This window comes from Calonectris borealis, chromosome 2, assembly GCF_964195595.1.
Source record: "Calonectris borealis chromosome 2, bCalBor7.hap1.2, whole genome shotgun sequence".
NCBI lineage: Eukaryota > Metazoa > Chordata > Aves > Procellariiformes > Procellariidae > Calonectris > Calonectris borealis.
The window spans coordinates 37,881,971-37,896,278 of NC_134313.1; the positions used below are offsets into that span (position 1 = coordinate 37,881,971).

A 14,308-nucleotide genomic window follows, 5' to 3' on the forward strand; every position below is an offset into this window, starting at 1 on the left:
ATACAAAGCAGGTGATGCATGATGCAATTGCTCACCACCTGCCGACCAATGCCCAGCCAGTCCCCGAGCAGCGGTCACTGCCCCCTGGCCAACTCCCCCCAGCTTATATACTGAGCATGACGTCATATGGTATGGAATCCCTGTTAGTCAGTTGGATTAGCTGCCCTGGCTATGCTCCCTCCCAGCTTCTTGTGCACCTGGCAGAGTATGGGAAGCTGAAAAGTCCTTGACTAGGTAAACACTACTTAGCAACAACTAAAACATCAGTGTGTTATCAACATTCTTCTCATACTAAATCCAAAATACAGCACTATACCAGCTACTAATACTAACTCTACCCCAGCTGAAACCAAGACAACCTGTTCTTCAGAAAATGATAAAAACTCTTCCATTTCTTTGTCCTTTCCCGTACTTTCCTGATTGAATTGTTATTGCAGTCAGAAGAGTTAATGTGTGAATGTGGGGTGTTTTGTTTCAAGGACTTCTGAAGCAAATGTATTCCTATAACAAAACGGTAGATTTTTTTTTTTTATCTGTTACCGTGCCAGTTGGGATTCTTGCATCATCACTGGCAAAGAGGTTCTGTGATAGGAACTTCACTGGTGCCTTTGCTGCTTTTGTGGCGTGCAGCCTGGAACCATCATCCTTTTCCATACCTGTCTTAACTCTGCCATGATGCAAATAATGCAGTCGTCTTTTTGTTCCAAAACTGCTGTTGATGCAGTATACAATTTTTTTTTTCTGCTTTTAATTTTTCCTTGCTTTGTCTACTGAACAAACAGAAGAGGCATTTGTGCCTGTGCATTCTGATGAATGTTCATCAATAGCAGAAAACACGTTTCAAACATCGATTCTGTTGCTCAGTCAAATGCATGTAGATAAAGCTGCGAAGCTGTTTACTTTCTTTCTTTCCGAACAAAATAGCATGGTTCTCTTCCCTTCTGATTTAAATTTTCAGATTCTGGTTTAAAAATCTGCCCATTTGTATTAAGAAGCAGAAAGCATCGCTAGAAGGCTTGCAGTGCTGAACAATCAATTTCTTCAGAGCTGAAATTCCTCTGGCAAAAATATTTAAGTTTTTAATCTTTCCTGTTGAACTGCAGTCTCGTCTCTGGCAGCAGTTTGAAACACCTCTTTAGGTGGTTGCATGTGATTACATTTAGCTTTGCGACATTTTGCAAAATCGGTGAATAGCAACAGAAACAACAGTCAGGAGGACCTGAAATGAGAAGACTTTGGTGTGGTAAATTCAAGACAATCTTCCCACCTTGCTGCAGCAGGTTGCTGTAGCTGAAGTGAGGTAGTGCAGTGACAGAATCTTCTCTCCTTGGCAACACAAGTCTCCTCAAGGGCAGGTGACACAGAAAGCATCTTTTTCCTTCCAGCAAAATCTGGAGGGGCATATCTTCACTATTATCACATCCATCTAGTCTGAGGGAAGTAACAGAGAGAACCGAGTCAACAAAGACTCCCTAGGAGAAGGTTTCTTTCCCTGTAGAACTTCTAAGGAAAGCTGGATTTTCTAATATTTCAGAACCGTGCTGAAGGCCTGTGTTTTGTATTTTATACGAGTTCCTACACGGTGAGATTAATCCTTTGATTAAGAAAGCAATGCTGTAAATTTGGCAAGCCACTCTTTCCACATAACTAAGCATGACAGACCCTTTGGTTGTGCAGAAACACACAGCTTCAATACTTTCCCGTGGCTGTGTTCAGAAATTGTTGAGACCATCCGTTTAGGAAAGCATGCAGCTGCAGGTTTTCCTGTTTAATGCTATCATTCTCCCATTGGTTACTAGCAGAAAAGTGTCATTAAAACTGAGTCAATAGTTGGTATAATTCAGCTTACATGGTATCAGGCTTTGAAAAAATTGTGTGGTGGTTTGCAAGCAGTGTTATTGAGGTTAGGAAAGCAGTTACGCGTTTCTGCGTTCAGGACTTTCATAGCAGGCATGTCCTCTTCAAATAATACTGACCTAATTTAGGAGCCTCTTTTGCAAAATATGCATAAGGGTCATAGAGTCAGGAATGAAATCTTTGTTGTTGACTGTGAAGCAGAATAATATGAGTCAAACGCATGCTGCACAAGAAGGGTGCTCAGCTATATAGTTACTTCCCTGATTGCAATGTCATCTCAAAAGTGGATGTTGGTATATGCAAGTAGCATAGTGGTTTATAATACATTTTTTTAATTCCCAGCCCTCTTCCGAACATATTTTTTAATTCATTCTTCTTAATATCTTGTTACCAATAGGTTAATGATCCTGCTATGAGGGGAGGCAATCTTTTTCCAAACCAGCTGCCTGGAATGGATATGATAAAGCAGGACGGAGATGCAACACGGGTGAGAAACGACATACATAGGCATACAGAGACAATGGAACTATGAATATACTGTGGTCTAGAATGGATACAGTATCTTTTTACTTACAAAGTTAAAAGTACCCAGGGTAATAGTAATTAAGTTTTTTGCAATTAATTTTTTTAATTCCGCTTTTGGTGACATCTATATTAAGTTCCTTGTTTAGATCCCACTAGCATTACTAAAGTGGATACAGAATACATTTACATTAACAGAATACATTACATTATTGAATTAACAAACAGTCACATTCAGGAGACTTATGTATAGTTGTATTTGCTTTTTACAGAGCAATTACATGACTATTTGCTGATGATGGGAAAGACTTACTGTTGATTTATATTTGCACTGCTGCATGCTTAACCCATTTCATGTTTCATCCTGCCTAAGTGTTTTTCCACTTCGCATTGCATTATACTTAGGGCAAAAATCTCATGAATTATTTAATTTATTACTTTCTGTACAGTGCTTCTCCTGAGAAGAGTGGTAGAACTGAACTAATTTTCACACAAATTTCCAACTGACAGGGTAATTAGCGTTTGCTTAGGTCAAAAACGATTTGTATTCCAGACAGTAACAGTACGAAAGGAAAGACATTGTGGTGTTCTTGGCGTGTGGCCAAGTGAATGAGAAGGTTTTCACGTGCCCCTCCTCAGTGGAAGGTTTTTTATGGAAATAATCTTCATTTAAAGTAAGTTTGTTACAACAAACCCGGTATTTCGAGACCTGATGTGATCTGACACTAGAGCGCCGCAGTTTCCCTGCGTCATCCGCGCACCGCAGCTGTGCAGACCCATCCAAACGCAAGACGCTGACCTTCCCGTGCAGCGAGGCGGCCCTCGCGCACAGAAACCTGTGCATACCATACACGCCTATACATCCGGGGGGGCGGGGCCGCTGCCCGCGCAGCGCCGCCGCTGGGGGCGGGCCGGGGGCTGAGCGGCGCGGGGGAAGCGCCACCTAGCGGCTGCCGCTGCCGCCGGTGCTCCCCGCCCCGCCCCACCTCACCGCTCCTCCCCAGCTCTGCCGGCCAAGGGGGCGGGCGGGGGGGGCGGGGAAGGCTCCAAATTGTCCGTTTCCTGAGTTTCTTCTTGTAATCGGAATAGGCAGATCGAGCCCGTTTTGCCTACAGGAGTCGTTTTATAACCTGCTTGAGGTCCGTCCCTTGCGCCGTTGTTTCCTGTCATCTCCTTGTACGCGGCGTTGAAATCAGAAAGGTGGAATTAAGTAAACAAATTTTCCTCTTATGCTGAATCCAATAGCAAAATTTAAAGTTTTCTACTGTTAGAGAAAAGAAGTTTGAATAATAGGGGAATTAAAAAAAAAATTGACTGTAAATGTATCAAGATTAATGAAAATGAAGAATGTGAAAGTACTGAGGAAGAAGTAACGTGTATTTTATTGTATCCCTCTTTTTGTTGCATGCATATGTGTTTAAAACTTCTTGGAGGCCAATTCTTTTCACACCTTCATGGTTCATATCAAAATACAAGCGCCTGTCTCCGAGGATGGAGGATCTGTGCATAGAGAGTCTCTTCTGCAACCATTTCATGGTCACTTTGATGATTAATAAAAGGATGCAGTATGTTCTGCTTTAGCAGAAGCTGTCCTATCCCAAGGCGTTATCTTCCTACTTAATGCATTCCCTAACCAGTTAAATTTAATTTGCTAAGAGAAGCCAGACCGTCGGAGAACAAAATACCAGGTGCCACTGAGGAAAGAAAGGGAATAAGGCTGTTGAGGGGGAAGCAGACTGAAGAAGAGGAAGGAGGAAGTAGATTTTAAAGAATGGTTGAAAAGGGAGTAGATGTGGCAGAAAGGGAACGAGAGAGGGTGGAGAGAAGTCAGGGAAGAGTGTGGAGGTGGAAGGGAATCAGTGGCAGGACTTTGGACAGGGAATCTCTGGGGTTTAAAATTAAAATAATGGAGTCAGTGCCATGACAATGAGGCGGACAGTGGCCATGCATGAGAGCAGTTTTGTCTCACCTGGAGAAAAGTAACTTCTTAAAACCTCGTGAATTATTTTGTAAGGGTACATGGGACTGCAGTCTGTGATTTTACTTTTATTCTACTAATGTAGCTCTGACTGTCAAGGAAAATGTAGATGGTTTATGTGCGCTATAAATACCTTTTACTGAACTTTGAACTGTAATAGAGGTTAAGTAGCTACTATATTCATGTGTCTGTGCTATAAACTACTCCTACGTAACGTTTTTTTTTAAAGCTCAAGCTGTGTAATTAGAAAGCTGAGGAGAGGATTAATGTGCTTCATCCCCTGGCAGTTGTGGCTTTAACGTATGAAAGCTGAGAAATTCATCTGACAAATGAGAAACTGAGAAAGTCATCTGACAAATTTGAGGGTTTTTTCAATGTTTCATAAAGTTGATCTCAACAACTGTATCATTTAAAGGGATCGGTTCTGTTTAGAGTTGAGTAACCAGGAAATAACATGCTATTGCTGAAATCAGTACAGCTATGGATGTCAGATCTCCATGTTTACAGTTTTAATTTGTTTGCTTAATACTGTTTCACTTTCTTTTAACATGTTAAGGATAAAACTTCTACAGCTTCAGACTTGTAAGGATGATACTAATGTTTAACAGAGAAGCTGTTTTTACAGTAAATAGAGGACAGAGAATTTTCTGTCTCTTTCAAGGCACAAGGTACCCTTCATTTGTAGAGCTGAAAATAGTTGCAACTGGAACAGTTTAATATATTATTTTGCCATCATTGGGACAAACTTGAAATTAACTGATTTCACATGGTAAAAGAAAATTTTGAACCTGCTCCTATTTAAATGTCTGAAGAATACTGTTTGTAGCTGAGGTTTTTGAGGGGCGTCCAGTTTAACTTAATACAGTATAGCAGTGATCTTATAGTCAATGATCTTTGGGGTTTTCAGATTACTTCTCTACTCTGAAGTTGCATACATCAGCCGTGGAAGTTATTCTGAGCAATTTTTCCCACATTCACTATCAGCCTGGAAATAACAATTTGACGTATTTCTTTAAAGTCTTGTTTGTTTTGGTTATATCTAAATAAAAAGGGGTGAGGGAATGTTTTTCTAGAGGTACACTTGTGCCTTCTTTGTCTTATTCCCTGCTTTGTATATTTTATCACCCTGTGACTCAAATCTTTGTTAAATTATTAAAAAAATCTTTTGCAGTGCATGAATTTTTTTCAAATCACTGGTATGGTGGATGCATTTATTTAGCATCTCTGTAGAGATACTGTTTGCTAAATGTCCACTCTGAGAATAAGGACATCTTTGGATTTTCACTTCTATTCCACACTTTATGATCAAAAAGCACTAACAGGGTCCCCGAACTGCCTCGCAATGTGTCAGGGAGAAGAGCCAAAGTTTAGCTTGTCCATATTAATCAGGATTTGAGGGATGCGAGTATGGTGTCTCTGTGCTGTGAGGAAGTGAGGAGGAGCAGGAGCAGGACTCACTGTGTTGGCCTCCAGACCGTGCTCATGGCTGGTCACCCCCAAAGAGCTCCAGCTGCACCAGCTGGGCTGGGAACAGCAGGTGTACAAAACATGGGACCTTTCTTTCCTGAATCGCGGGATGGTTCCTGACGATCACTTTATTTGACAATACATTTCTAGGCCTTCTGTGATTGCAGAGGAGAGTGCGGTAAAGTCCAAAGCATGGTGTAGACAGCTTCCAGAAGGCAGCCTGGCAGGCACACGGACCGTCGAGAGAGCTGCCTACTACCAGCGCCATCCCCGAGCAAACAGGGTCCTTGCGCACAACAGGAGCCTGCGAGCAAAGAGCAGCTCCGCTGCCGGAGCCACAGGATACGAGTGAAAAGCAGCCCCAGGGGAGGAGAAAAATGGGTTTTGGCTGGATTGGCTCTCTGACCTGACTGACCGCAGCGCCCCACGGGAGCAGGAGTTTGCAAGGGGAGGAAGGCAGAGAGGCACAGATTGCAGTCTCTGGAAGGGACAGTCTTAAAACAACTGTGAAAACCACATCCTGAGGTTTTTTTTAAATAAGAAAGTACAAAATAATCAACTCAGCTGAAACCAGTTTGTATTCTATTTGCGTAAAGACACTGCAAGGGTAGTAAGCATGATGTAAAGAACATCTCTAGGAATCGGTAGCTGACACCTTTTTTACTTCTTTATTCCCTTTTTTATTATGATTCTTGGAGGGGAAAGTGAACCAAGGCAATTGTTTCCTTTGAGAGTGGTACAGCAGTAACACAGGGAGATTTTGCTCATACTCCAAGTATGAGACTTCTCGTAAACCATATTGCTGTGCCTTTAGCTGGAGTCTACGAGAGGCAGCTGATCCGAGTTGTTACAATGTCCGTGATAACTGGAATGAATTAGGGACCTAAGAATGCAGTGAAATCAAACCCTCACTGATATCACTGGAATTAAATCGCAGGTCAATTGTATCGGCGTACACAAAGAGACGTTCTAGCTTTATAAATTCAAATTAATTTTCAGGTTTAAAATAATGCACCGGTGTATGATCGACAGTGGATGCTGCAGCCCAGCATCCAGCTCTCATTCACCTGTCCATCTTCGCTATTGCAGAAGGAAGAATTCATTTGTTCTTCTCCAATTTCTCTTTTTTTGCAGAAATACTGCTGACCCTGAGGGTGGTTCGGTTGCTCCTTTCTTCAGCTGACTGGGCTTACGGCCCCAAATCCTTACCGGTTTGAAGAGCTGCGTCTGTTTGTCGTGACCCAGCTGAGCTGCCAGCGCCGGTGGCGGCTGCCTGCTGCCGACAGGACTCGGCCCTGCCTTCCCGAGGGGAGCCGGGCGGTCGTTGCCGAAGAGCAGCCTCTTCTTTGACAGTCTGAAGCTAGCGTACAGACAGTTGCTCAGTCTGTTCACTGCATTCACCTTAGTGCAACTTAGATCTCTCCTGCGAAGTAAATGTTGACAGGCAATTTTCATCAACCATGTCAGATTGAATGTATTTAAATGTATGTATTTAAGGAAAAACAACCATGCTCTTGTTCTGTTTCTGTTTAGTTCTACACCTTGGTTTTTTTGCTTTGTTTTCCCTGGCTTACTCAGTCTGGTGCAAAGGATTCAGTTCCGTCTGAAAACTGGTGTTTTAGACTAAGGCCTGCATTTTGGGGCTGAGAGGAGGCGTGGAGGAGGGTGTAGAAGCAACGTCTGGTACATACAGAGATCTCCAACAGGCGCGTTCCACTGACAATGAGTCAGAGAAGATGAACCGATGTAGAAAACTATACAGACCAATTTTGAATGGGGTTAAAGTTGTAAACAGATGGAAATTACCCTGTGAGAGGGCTGTTTATAAGGGGCGTTTTGGTTGGGTTTTGTGGTAATGTTTATAATGCAAGTCATGAATCCAAAAATACAAGTTGGTTACATTCTTATTTAATTAAATTCCTAACAATCAGCAAACCCTGATTTTTTTACCTGGCTCTCCTGACCTCTGTCATCTTCCTCTTCTTTCTAATAGAATAAAAAACAGGTTACCCCTTTATTTCCCTAGGTGTGTTTCCAGCAATCTGGACAGCCAGTTACTGGATGCTGAACAGCAAAGTTCGATGGTAATGCATGTACTGATTATGGTAGTGGCAGAATTGGGGCATAATATCAAAGAGCTCAAGATACCTGCTTTGAAGCATGATAATTTCTGGTTCCCATCCCCTTAGCTGGGAAAATAACAATTCCTGTAATACCTATAGCAGATATCACTACAGACTTCACCACTATCGTGCGTTTCTGATTATTTTAAAGCAGTGTGGACTACGAGGACATTTTGTAAGGTACATAAAATCCAGTTTCTATGTAAACAAGCAATAATTTAAGTTGAAAACTTAAGTGTTTTACTTGTATAATTTTTGTGAGATATACATGTTGTGAAGTTGATTCCAAATGAGGTACTTCAGTATTAAATTAGATATCTTCTTAGCCGTGTGTGTCTCCTGGAAAAGTGTTTTGTAAAGGATCACAATGCCTTGATTAGACCTAATTTGTAGGCTTGAGACTTCTCATTTTCTAAACCTTGTGATTCTGCTCATAATGTCATTTAACTAACCTATATTATATGCAGCCACTGTAGGAACCAATTCTTGATTTTTGTATGTTTATATCCTTTCGTAACAAATCTTAGGAAAAACTAACTGTTACTGAGCAGGCCACTGTTAGGGGGTGGTTTTTTTCCTTGCCCACTGTGGTTGGAATAATCTTTTACTAAACTGACATCAGTTTCTGAGGACTTGAAATATTAAGAAATTGATGTTTTTGACCTCTGTTTTCTTTCCGCTGACCCCCCATCCACAAACTTTCTAACCTGAAAGCAAATTTTTTGCTGTCATGGAAAACGCAGTGCATTCGATAATATCTCATCAGCCATGCCTTTTGGGAGTGAAAGGTTTATTCTGTTGCCATTTAATTTGTTTTGGTTTTCAGGTGGGAGTTCAAATAAAGTAGCAGCTATTCTGTATTAAGGCTGAGGAAAATATGATAAAGTTCGAAATAGGCTGTTTCTGCAGAAGGCTTTTGATGAAAGCCCAGGAAACGTACAGTTGTGTTTGTCCCTAAGGAGGGCGGTGCCACCGTTCTGGAGAAACCACATTTTTCAGCTGTCACCGTTCTGTTACCAAACTCAAACAGAGTATGTAGCCAGCTGAGCCATCCTCTTACCTGCTGATGGGAAACCAAAATAACTGTCAGCCCTGAGCTGCACAGCCTCATTACTACAACAACATTTGTGTTAAACTTGCATTATATATCTGACAAAAAATTATTTATAATAAGAAATGTATAAATCTGAAGGAATTAACTTCATGCACCACAAAGTGTAAATGAGTTTTAAAATAATTTTGTTTCTTTTCCATTCTTTTTCGGTTCTTAACCGTAACCTCTGCAGATAGATTATTCTTTTTCACAGTGGACAAAATAGTTTAAATTTGTCCTGTTTCATGACAGACCTGCAAACCCTTTTCATCTGTAGTGATTATTATACTTCTTCATCCATTGCCATTGAAAGAAAGGAGATTGTACCTATCACTTTGGCTCCGTTTGGGTTCATCGTGACTTTAGTCATCTTCTAACTGATGAAAGAGAGAAGTGAGTGAAGGAATCTTCTGATCATATTGATCACTATAGAAACAAAAAAGCCAAATCAATTCCCTTCATTATCAGTATTTTTCATCCTGTATACAGTAAATTTGTCGGAGAAAGTACTTGGATTTTGTTTAACAGAACAATTAATCAGTGTTCTACTTACATTACTAAATGTGAAAGGCGCATAATGTGAAAAAAAAGCATATATACATGGTCATATGACCTGTTTAAGTGTTCATGTAATGTGGTAAGTTTAAAAAGTGAAGTGAGCTGTTTTGCTACAATGAATTAATTTGTACTCGATCTTTAAAATATTGTCCCACACCGGTATCCCTTTGGGCCTGTATTAATTAAAAGCAATGTTTTTGCAGTTTATACAATACATTTTTTAATCTTTGTTTAAAAGCGGAATTCATATGGGCTTAACAGATGAAATGGGTGGCACAGCTCCACTTGCAGAACCCAAAGATACACAATCAGTTTTGAAATGCAACTTAAGCCATTAATTGTTGGTGTGAATTTAAAAGTTTTCTAGTATTTGTATGGTAGTATGCTGCCTAAGAGCAAAAGCATTCTCTGCACAAAAGAAAATTTACTGTAGTGGCTTTGATTTTAATTAGAATTTTCTCCCTGGTGTTTCTTTGTAGACTAAAACAAATCTTTTAAGTTTCTTACTACAGGTAAAAGCTATGTGCAAGAACCTCAAAATGCTAAAATCTAGCATAATGCCTTAGATCTGTTTTTAAGTCTTGTATATTCCTACATAGCTGTCTGATGTATTATATTTGTATAGTGAATTGTGTACAATTTTGGAATAAGTGCATCATCACTTAATCTTTATGTTGTTCAATAGAGATGATGGACACATTTCTTCAAACATTTACTGTCATTTAATTTTTTCCCTTTATGTCATTTGTGGGTTTTATTTGTACAGTTCATCATGAAGTTGCATCTGAGATGTGTGTATATGAAAAGATTATACAAGGGTAAAATTAAGCAATATATAAACTATGGTTCTTCAGGAGAAAGCTTACAGTGTTTCAGGTTGTGATTTATTTTCAAAACGGAGTTGACTCTGAACATCACTTTGTTCACCTGCATTGATGTTTGTATTTCTAGTGTGAGCAGTTTATGCAAAGGTAGATATATTCAGAGAAATTTTAAATACATTTATGCAAGTTAATATTGCTTTGCTGATGCTATTTGCTTATTTGATGTTAAATAATGCTATTGTAAATAAAGAATTCTGTTGTTATTGCATCATTTAATAAATTTTAATGCCTTCGGGTTTTACATGGCTTTAGAGATTTCAACGTGTTTCTGTTGTGTCTTCATTTATTCATAAAAGGGTATAAGATGTAGTACTAGAGCACTAGAGGGTAGATGAATCGGCAGGTTTTAAAAAGACAGCTGGCTTTCTGTGTCGAAGGCTTTTATATATATTCCAACTAATTGTTACTCTCAAATCCTGTTGCCTTTATAGTGCTATATTGAAAATGTTTATCGCATAGCTTAATGTGAAAACAGTTCATGATGAGTACTTTTTTATATCGCAGTCAGGACAAAACGGGCGTCTTTCATGATGGTTTCAGCGAGGCCGACCTCGAATGGTGCGAAGTGGGACAGAGTAGAGTAAGAGCTGGTTCTTGCTATGCCAAATGTTCAGTTAAGACAGTTGGAAATGTTTGATGGGTCAATTTAAACAAACCAACCAAACACAAAAGCAGCCACAAGGATGCTTGTTCATCAGAATGATCTGCTGCTCCCTCTGGGAAATGAGTGACAGAGAAAAACTATTCATATTAAAGATTTTAGAAGCTAAAATACTCCAAAGAATATTTGTTTAAGACCTCCAAATACTCTTACCCTTTCACCATTCCTACTAAAACAAGGCTTCTCCTGCAGTTCTCTTGGCTTCAGCAAAATGATGGTGGTCCTTGGGTATGAGGAAAATACTGCCACATTAAGGAAAGCAAGAAGGAGGATGTTTCTTCCCAATCTAAGTTCAGAAACAAGTAGAGAAAACATCTGTGTATAGCAAGAGAAAAAATGTTTCCTATCGGAACTTCACCTTTAGGCACAATTATTCCTTTATAATTTATTGATAATAAAAAGATGAAAATTCTTGACAACCGTTTTAGCTAAAACTCCTGGCATCAGTCTAAATATGATGAGCTAACAATGACCTCTGATGTAACTGACTTTTTGAAAGAGAAGTGCTGCCTTTTACTTTCTGGATCAGGCTTTAGAGACGGACACCAGTCACAGGGAGGGAACAGGGATGCCCAGAGGCTTTGAATTACTCCCGGGCTTGTTGCTCGCTGCTTATGCTGGTTCTCCACGTGTTGTACCCCATATGGGAGGAGAGCTGCGTGTCGTGCTGTGCTTGGGGTCAGGCTATGGCAGGGGAGGAGAGCAGCCAGGGGCATCTGCCCTCTGCCTTGGCCTCTTGGGCTCCCAAGTGTGGAAATAGAGATGCTGAGTACAGCCTGAGCGGGCCTCTTGACCAAATTCTCGCCCTGTCTCCTGAAACAATAATCGCGGTGAAACCTTTGTAATAAATTAGTTCTTGTGCTGAAGAAAGCAGAACCCAGAGCAGCCTTGAGCGATTCTGTGGCCTTGTGCATATAACAGGTACAAACGACTTGTGTCCTCTACCTGTCTGTGGCGTGGTGTCTCTAGGTGCGTGTACACCGTGTACCCTCTCCACAGGGGCAGAGCTCACATCAGCAGGGGCTGTCGCTCTGCTGCTCCCTGTCCTCTCCTATAGCCATAGCAATAAACTGCTTCTGCTCTGACCTGATCTAAATTGCAGTTGGGGTTATTTTTGCGATGGCATCTGGTGCCGTGACTGGGATTGACACGTCCTGCTTCGCTTGGGAGGACTGTGGGCTGCTCCCTGCTGAACCCCCGGTGCTGCTCCAAAATCCCTGCTGGGGCTTTGACTGAGGGTCGTCTGGAGGCTCCGGCAGTGTGTGGGGGCTGCTGAATCCCAGCTTTTAATGCAGGTCAGTCTAGAGTCCCACTAAGAGTTCCCACTCTTTAGCCAGCTAAAAGAGGGAAGAAAGATCACAAATTGATAAAGTCCTTAGGAAAGGTAGGTCAGGAAAGGTCCAGGTTGGAATTACAGTGTGAATGAACCTGTATGAATGGTGGTGCTTGAGGGCTGGGCATTGAGGTCTGTTCCACTTAGGGACAGACTTTTGGGTCATCTCTCAGCTGCAAAATAAATTGCGCCAGCAGTTAAAGAGTCAGGTGGTGTGACCGACCCTATTAACCCTTCCCTGTCTCTGGTTGCAGTCTAAGCCTCCTTTGGTACCACTGCTAATGACCCCAGCCTCGGCCAGCACGGCAGGCTTGCGCTAGACCTTGTGACCAGGAGGGACCCCTCACGCGTCTTGTTTCCATCTTGTTTCCTTCCCTTTAGTTTCTTATTCTGGACAGTTGCCTTGGGGGTGAAAAACATGCAGTTGATTGATTGTTTTGAGGGGATTAAGTCTTCTTGGGGATGCCCAAAACTGACCCCTTTGCCACGGGTAGGTCTCAGCTTTGTACTCCTTGGCTGAGGATCCAGGCAACATAGGCTCCCTCTGACTTCACTTCGTTTCCATAGTGTTGTTTGTAAGCAAACTTCTAGAGCATTATGGGGGCACCTAAAGAGGACCAGCTAGTAAATCCTCAGGTTAATTGGAACAAGTGGATTGGAAAAGAGATGTTTATAGAACATTAGAAGAACAGTAGGAGTTGTAAACGGCTGAAGCTGAAAGCCTAGTGATCCAAATTTGTAGTGTGGAGGATGAAAAGAGAGGTTTACCAGAGTATGTACAAGACCTCCTCCTGTAAGTAACAGATCACTTCCAACTATGAAATGGATAAACGGTGTTGGCTATAAAGCAGGAGGGAAACTGAGAGAATCAGGCTAAGGCTGAGCTCTCTACAATGTGAACTTTCAAAGTTGTGAAGAGTTGGGTAGAAAGGGAAATGCAGTTGCAAAGGAATAGCCTCAACTTACAGAGATTTGAACCTGATAAAGCTGAGTAGTAGAACTGAGTAGTACAGAGGAAATTGGTGAATTATGGGGGAACAAACGTCATCCAACTCTGCAAATAATGTACCCAGTGGAAATTTGAATCTCCTGTGGCTCCTGTCATTAGACAAATGCATACCATCCTGCCTGTGCACAAGGGGTGGCTGGGCAGGACAACCCAGGGTCAGCCAGTCTGATTGTCAGTGGCACAAGAGGTCCATGTGTCCAAGGATGCTCGGATAACTCCCTGATCCAATGGGATATATGGTTTTTTACTTTCTCCTCCCCTGAGGAGCCGGAACCCTTCTGGAGATCATTAAAGATTCTGGCTTTAAGAAAAACAACAGTTTGGGCACAGGGGACAGGCCAGGTGGTAGTTTCAATGCCATCCAACACGTTCTCCCACCCCCCCTCCCCTGAAGTTAGGCACTAAAGACAGCAGCACTCAGTGGTGAAGGGGGCTCCATGCAGGGGAAGAGGCTGAGATAACATTCAGACCCCCCTTCCACCGGAGAGCCAGAGGTTGGGCTCATTCACTGGAGCAGCAGGAACTTTGCTTTACATGTTTCAGTTCATACTGAATACGCTCAGAATGAACTATTCAACCACCACTGACTGAGATACTTAAGGATAAAGAAGGTGGAGAGGGCTGTGGAAACTGAGACATCCCCACCCAGCCGCTGAGGAGGTGGAGTTGCTCTGGCTCCTGCGATGCACCCAGGGATTTCTCCCAAGGAGATGTCCCAGAGAAGATAGTGCAGGACAGCTGGGGAGACGCTCCTATTGCTCGAAAAATGTCTCTCCCACCCCAGTTTCAGGCTATAGTTCATTTCATCACTTCACACTACAAC

At 41.8% G+C, this 14,308-nt stretch overlaps 1 protein-coding gene across 2 annotated transcripts in view; it reads left to right on the forward strand.

Moving 5' to 3' along the window:
• NCOA2 (nuclear receptor coactivator 2) overlaps positions 1-10,729 on the forward strand; it is a 197,073-nt gene extending 186,344 nt beyond the window's left edge. For both annotated transcript variants that reach the window (XM_075141677.1, XM_075141678.1), the window contains exons 23-24: positions 2,255-2,344; positions 6,959-10,729. In XM_075141677.1, the coding sequence (XP_074997778.1) occupies positions 2,255-2,344; positions 6,959-6,970 (102 nt within the window). In that variant the 3' untranslated portion in view covers positions 6,971-10,729. The remainder of the gene's footprint in view (positions 1-2,254; positions 2,345-6,958) is intronic.
• The last annotated feature ends 3,579 nt before the right edge of the window (positions 10,730-14,308 follow it).